This window comes from Penaeus chinensis, chromosome 26, assembly GCF_019202785.1.
Source record: "Penaeus chinensis breed Huanghai No. 1 chromosome 26, ASM1920278v2, whole genome shotgun sequence".
NCBI lineage: Eukaryota > Metazoa > Arthropoda > Malacostraca > Decapoda > Penaeidae > Penaeus > Penaeus chinensis.
Window position 1 is genome coordinate 3832135 of NC_061844.1, and position 7500 is coordinate 3839634.

General features: G+C 42.4%; 1 protein-coding gene across 1 annotated transcript in view; it reads right to left on the reverse strand.

Moving 5' to 3' along the window:
* Positions 1–6139: 6139 nt before the first annotated feature.
* Positions 6140–7500, reverse strand: part of LOC125038974 — a 6408-nt gene continuing 5047 nt past the window's right edge. The window contains exon 6 of the mRNA XM_047632692.1: positions 6140–6163. Coding sequence (XP_047488648.1) covers positions 6140–6163 — 24 coding nt within the window. The remainder of the gene's footprint in view (positions 6164–7500) is intronic.

Genomic DNA, 7500 nt, shown 5'->3' on the forward strand with positions numbered 1-7500 from the left:
GGTTCCCTCAGAGCTTTGACCCCAAATATAGTGGAAATATATATTATTCTATCAGAAATGGATGGTAGGTTAAGTTCCGACCTCATGTTTACTATCCTTGCTGTTCTCGGGGCGCCGAGGATAATCCTCATGGCTTCATTTTGCACTACCTCCAAGCTATTTATTTCTGATTCCTTACACTGCAACAAGTGCAGTGCATGGTAGTCTACAACTGATCTTATAAAAGCCAAGTAAAACAGTCTAGTGAGCTTAACATTGATGCCATGTTCTCTTCCAACAAGAACTTTCAACGGTTTCAGTCTCTCCCAGAGTCTCTTTTTCAGGGAAAGGATCAGGTCTGCGTCATTTATGTTCACCCCGAGATATTTATATTTATGACACATGTCAAGCTCTTGGTCACCTATGCGAAAAGTGGGTAGGGGTATGATACATGGATTGAGAGCCATTGTTTTCTCAGTGGAGATGACTAATACACACTCATGAGCCCTAGTTGTGAGTTTGTCGAGAATTATTTTCATCCTCTCTTGTGATGATGCTTTGACACATATGTCATCAGCATATCATATAATGGATTCATCATCCCCAAGTGGAATATCTGCCACCAGCTTGTGCATGAGGACATTGAACAACATAGGGCTGAGAACTCCTCCCTGTGGCGTCCCAAGTTCAAAAGATTGTGTGGTGGAACTTCTCACTCCCCTGAACAAGACACTTGCAGATCTGTTCGAAAGATACATTCTAATCCAGCTCAATAATTTACCCCGGATGCCAAAGCTTACTAATTGTTCTATGATAATTTCTCTGTTTGCAATGTCAAAAGGTGACTTAAGGTCAAGAAAAACAGTGTGCTTCCCTGGATTAGAGTTTGAGTAGTACTCTGCAAAGCAATGTTGTGTGCTACGTCCCGTTATGAATCCGTACAGTCTGTGAGATAATTTACCTTGCAACCTGTACCTGAGTCTGTTCAAAATCATCCTTTCTAGAACTTTGCATACACATGAGGTTAGTGAGATTGGGCGGTATTTATCAGTGTTTGGTTTCGGTATAGGGGTGATTAGACTGCGCGTCCAGAAGCCAGGCAGAATACCTTGTGACAAACTTAACCTGCACAGGTGCAAAAGGGGATTACCAGGTACCTGAGCTATAAGGCGGAGGACACTATAGGTAATTCCATCTTCACCTGGTGCAGACGCTTTTCCTTTGAACAGTGCATTGTTCAGCTCCCACTCAGTAATCTCAGCAAAGTCTGAAGGGTCTGTCTCAGAACATCCAATCTCAATGGCAAATTTACGTGCAATTTTAGACTGACTAAGGTGGTTCTGAATATTTGTGGGAAGTGAGCTCAATTTGGACGCTCCAGCCCATTGACTAAGGAGCATGTCTGCTTGTGCAAGAGGACTATGGAACTGCGGGGGTGTTAGTTCTTTTGCCTGAGAGTCGATTATTTTTTTTCCAGACCTCAGACATTGAGGTGTTATTGTTAATGCTTTGTAGGAACTGTTCAAAGTGTTCTTTTCTGAAAGGAGTTTTTAAATCCCGTAGATTTTTGTTATCCTTAAGAAACTGAATAAGATTGTCACGTGTATTGTCCTGCGTGTAGATATCATAAAGCTCCTGAACTCGCTTTTGTTCCCTTAATAGTGTAGGGCCACTGACCCACTAAGGTTGTTTTAGGCGTTGTGAATTGTTGTTCTTTAAGGTTTTCTTTGGACAGACCCAGGTGTTGTAGTAATCAGTGACCACTTTCATCATGTCCATGGAGAATTTATCAACACTCGTTACTGTGTAATCGTTATACCAGTCATAAATACGTGATTTAAAGTGGTGCTCAAGGTAAGGAGGAATATAGATTTTAAGCCTATTTTTTTTTGCAGATGGACTATTATCAACAGCGTATCTCGTTACTATTGCAAAGTGGTCACTGATTAGCTCTGTTGCAAGCATGCTTCTGACGTTTCCATGCACAAGATCCCTTCCTATTACATAATCTAGCCTGCCCCCCGCCACGTGAGTTTCCCTGTCTGTATCATATACGGTCATAGATCTATTGTTCACAAAATTTCGGAACTCTTCGCCATTTTCATTGCATTGACTGTCTCCAAATGTATAATGCCTAGCATTAAAATCCCCCATGCATATTGTGCCGTGATTCTAAAAGTTGGGCAGTGAATCAGTTTGAAACTTTCTACACCTTGCGTATACATTGTACAGAGAGAAAAACCCAGAGGCTGTTCGAATATGTAAATGCTGATATTGCACATTATTGTCATCAGACTTCTGCACCAACTTATGCGGTATGGTGTCACTGACATAAGTCAATAGGCCTGTCATCCCTGTGTTCGTATAGGAGTGATACCCTCTAATTCTAGGGGCGGTTTTTATTTTAGTGGCTGATGTGAAGGGCTCTTGTAGACAGATAACGTCAACATTATGGTTATGAATGTAGTAGAGTAAGTCATTAATTCTACGGTTGACACCACGTATATTCCATGAGAGAAACGTAATTATTTTATTGTCCCCCATCACACCCTATGATTAGCTGATTGGTCAAATTTGTGTTTGATGAAGCCCTTTAGTTTGCATATTTCTTGTACAGCATTACATATCTGTGCTGCATCTTGTTTATTTACACTGATTCTGCGCGCTTTCCTCATATTGATATTATTCGTATAATCCGTACCTGATATCATTTTCTGAGTGATGTCCCATAGTTTGTTCGTTTCCTGCATATATCCGTCGGCGTTGTTTTCACTGTTACTGTCGTCACCGTTTTTAGATGATTCGTCGATGGTATCTTGAGTAATAACATTATTACAGACCTCATTCGTATTTTCGACATCACTAACATCATTAGAAATCATATTTTCCCTGTCTGCTACCCGATCACTTTTTATTTCCATAATCATTTTTCTCATTTCAACAAGCTCTTGCCTGATGCTTTCATTCCTATTTTCAACATTACTAACATCATTAGAAAGCATATTTTCCCTGGCTACTCCCCGATCACTTTTTATTTCCATAATCATTTTTCTCATTTCAGCGAGTTCTTGCCTGAAGCTTCTTATTTCCTCAATCACTTCCTTGTTTTGTTCATCACTGGTCACTCCTGTGGCACTGTTTCCTGGGATGGGGAATCCCCCTGGCAGTTGCGGGAATTCCTGTGGGTTGGTGACGTCACACGGCACTGGGTTGGGTGCGGCTGGGCTGGGCATCGCTACTCCGCGATGCTGATGCTGCCAGTGTCTCCGTTGTCGTTGTCTTTTTCATTTTTATGTGCAGGACAGTCCTTCGTCTGGTGAGCTTCTGCGCAAACAGCACAGGCTGTTTCTTTCCTGCAATATTTTGCTACGTGGCCGTACCCCTGGCACTTGTAGCAAACCACAACATCCGAGCTCCACGGTCGAATGGAGCTCGACTCTATGTATTGTCCAAAGAATTTGTGCTCTTTGGGTGGCGGATGTTCTCCACTCCATACAATGACAATTCTCTTCAGGGCTTGTCCTTCCTTGTAGATCCTCCGAGCTCTAAAAACACCCGGAAGATGCAGTGCTTCTTCTGCGGCGGCCTCCTTCGGAAACCTGGTAACCAGGTATTCCCCGTATGTTTTGCCTTTGGGTCTGTAGTCGTCTTTATTTTGTAGGGGAATTCCTGCGAAAGTCCCATTAATCATGAGGCCCACGTATTGTTGTTGTTCCCTCTTTACATAGACATAACGAGAGGATGTCCATTTCCCCTGCACCATGTCTAGCGGGCCTTCCTCTTGGAGGGGCGGCAGCTGGCTGACCTCCCTCGTCCACTTGATTTTATCAGCTGTAGACGTGTCCTCCGGAAAGGCCAGTCTAATGTACTTTTCCTTTGGGGCGATGGGTTCACGTTGTTTAGTAGTTACTCCGGTTGCATTATTGGTCATGTTGCTGGTGTGGTGTTGCGATGTGGTCTTCACTGTCTTCCTCCTCTTCTGAACGAGTTGGAATCCCTCGTCATCCACATCGGGGTCGACAGGCGAATCCACACCGTTCATTTCCCTATGTTCAGTGAAATCAATCCCTCCCATAGGGTGGGGGGATGAGGGGGTGGTAGATGGCAATGCGGGGGCCCCGGGCACGTCCCCCTCCCCCTCCATGATGGGACAGTGAGGAGAGCGAGGAGGTGGTTGTCCACTTCTACGGTGATTAATTCCCTGCGGTCGGGCGCGGGGAGGGTGCGAGCGCCAGGTCAAGTGCTGTCACACATACACTCACCAGGGCTGGTCAACGGTCGTCCGTACAGCACCCTGTTACCCTGGCACTACACTCAGTATTCGTAACTTTTACTAAACACTGTCTTTTCTAGATGCCTTGACCATAGTATCTGACACAATTTGGTGAGTATACACCCACGTACACCACACACAGTTTGGGTATAAGGACAACCCAGGTGAAGGGGTTTATCCCCGTAAAATCGTCCAAAACACAGGAGGAATCCTGGTGACGTCCTGCCTTGGTGTTACTAGGCTTTGAACTGACAGGACTAGTGAAGTGAAATGTGGCGTTTGTATCCGTAGAGTAAGATATTCATTGTCCCACAACTATTGTTTTTTTTTATGCGAAGGCCACGTACCTTTTTCGCAATTTTGTAGCTTAGGTGATATGTAATTCATTTTACGTTAAATTCCGAATCTGTAGGATAATAATACCACTTATCTGCCATATCAACGTAGGGTAATGATGTGTATATCTGAAGTTGTCTAACATCGAACTGTGTTGATTGAGATAAATTTGGAAAAGGTGTGAATGAAAATTAATATTTTCACTGTGGAATCGTTGTATCTGACCGGTTTCGATCATATCTTCGTCAGATATTCATTCTCATTCATAACTTTTTTTACCTTTGTCTAACGCCTAGAAGTGCCCCCCCCCCCCCCCCCCCCCCCTGTGTGTAGCTGCTAGGACGCTTTACACCCAAAGGCCTCGCCGTAAACAAGTGCATCCTTATTCATGCAAGGAACAATTAGCCAAAATACAGTGGCAATAGAATATCGTTCTCTGCAACGCAATAAGACGCTCTATCAGTGCCTTTAAAATATCAGTTTAAATCATGTTTGATCAGCGCTCTTGAAGTACCTTTTGCCAAGTGTACATTAATGTATATCCATTGCTTTAAAGAGGCAACTGCTCTCAGAGGTCCTCAGGCTTACCGGCGCCGCCCGCGAGAGCCGAGAGGCCCACAAGTAGCCACAGGAGGGAGCGTGACGTCACAGCTGTGAGCCGCCCTGACCGCCTCGCCATCGCAGGACCTGGGAACGAGGTCAGCGTCATTAACAGGCATTGCAAGGTGGCGAGTTACTGCTTCTCACATCGTCAGTTTATCTTGCAAACTGATATGATTCGGTGTAAACGGATGTAATAAATGGTTGTTATGCCCTGTAGGATTTCTGACAGGTAGCAGCTATAGTAGTCTTTTAATGTGTCTTTGTTCTACATATCTTCTACTGCTTTTTGCATGAATTACGCGAAATATAAAGGCAGATATGAATAAATAGTCCTTATAAAAAAACACACTAACTTACAGATAACAGCGTAAGTGTTACATACCGTCTATGTGTATCCCAGGTGACAATGTCCTTACAAAAAAATAACTTTGGTCTCAACGGACTCGGGTGATAAGGCTTAAAAGTTCCGCCCTTTCCTGATCGATTATTTAGGATCATATAAATATCTATGGGCGTGTGTGCTCCTTGTATATAAAAGGCAAAAGTCAATTTGTGAACTGACTTACTGTCATGAGCCCATCAACTTTACGTAAGGTCGCGGTCGTATAGATCCATCAGGAGGACACCAGGACTCTTCACGTATGTTATTATTGGAATCTTGATCCTTTATACTTCCTCTTGGATCCCCTTCCCCCGCTTGTCAGTCCTTCCCCACGCTCTGTTTTGTTTCGTTTTACGTTTCGAATGCCACTGTTCACCTCATACCTCCGTCTTATTCTTCGACGAGATAGACAGACAAGATATGCCAGACTAATAAAATTGTTCATTGACTTTTTGACTTGCTTATTTTTACATGTCAACAAGGATCCTAGCTGACATCTATTGGCAGAACATATCTTCGATAACTAACGAAGTCATCGCTTGTGACAGGAAGCATAGGAATTACTCTTATTTCTTATCCACAACAAAAGACTGCGGTGAAATATGATCAAAGACACACTCATTAGAACAATTACAATAATAACGCTTTCAGCAAATAAGGTAATAGATTAGACACGACTGATTCGCCATCTTGCCCTAAGAAATTACATTTAACGTTTATATATCGTCAATTAAATTACCACATTAGGCTAAGCCATACTACATAACACGTCAATAAACAAATGGCGTAAGAGACTATTTTTCTCGACGACATGTTCAACATATACATCATCAGTAAACAAAATGTCAAAGTGAATGGCATAAGCGACCGACTGTTTGTTTCCGCCGTCACGGAGAAATGGCCTGCCTCTCCTTGCGCTTCGTGTGTGTCAGTAGGTATGTGTATATGTGTGTGTTTATTTATGTTTGTTTGTGTGTGTGTGTGTATATGTATATATATATATATGTATATATACATATATACATATATATGTATATATATCGCACACACACACACACACACACACACACACACACACACACATATATATATATATATATATATATATATATATATATATATATGTGTGTGTGTGTGTGTGTGTGTGTGTGTGTGTGTGTGTGTGTGTGTGTGTGTGTGTGTGTGTGTGTTTTGTTTGTATGTGTGTGTGTACATATAAATATATATATATATATATATATATATATATACACACACACATTTATTTATATGTATGCGTATATATATATATACCGATATATGTGTATGTATATATATATACATATATATATATATATATATATATATATATATATATATATATATCTACATATACACATACATACATATATAACAACCCTCCTTGACCGGGCCTCGAACCTAGGTCACTCTGGGTATGAAACCGGAGGGGTATGGTTGGTTTAGAACTTGCCCTAAACCAACCGCATATACATATATATATACCCCCCCAATCCTTTGCCCGTTGTTGTCGTGGGGGGGCTTAGGAGACGAAGACTGAGACCCAATGATGGGGAACTCCTCAACCTTGGGACTCAGCCATCGACTCAACTAATTTTGCATGGTCTTTTTTCCCACTCATACTTTTCGTTTCAGTTTCTTCACCAATCCCTTCTACTATCCACTTCTTAAGGTGTGAGAGCCGTGCTGAAAGGATGAAAGGCTGACTTTATGTCAGTCCTGAGCGGCCTGAGGGAACCATAGGCACGGTATTCCCCTGCCATACCTGGCCCTTACCCCTCAAGGGGACCCTGAGGGGTGGACTATTTATTTTTTCACCAACATACTCCAGGCTTATCATGACCAATAATGAAGACGTAACCCCACTCTTAGGGGCAATGAGGCTTGCCCCTTTATCAAATAGCCTCAA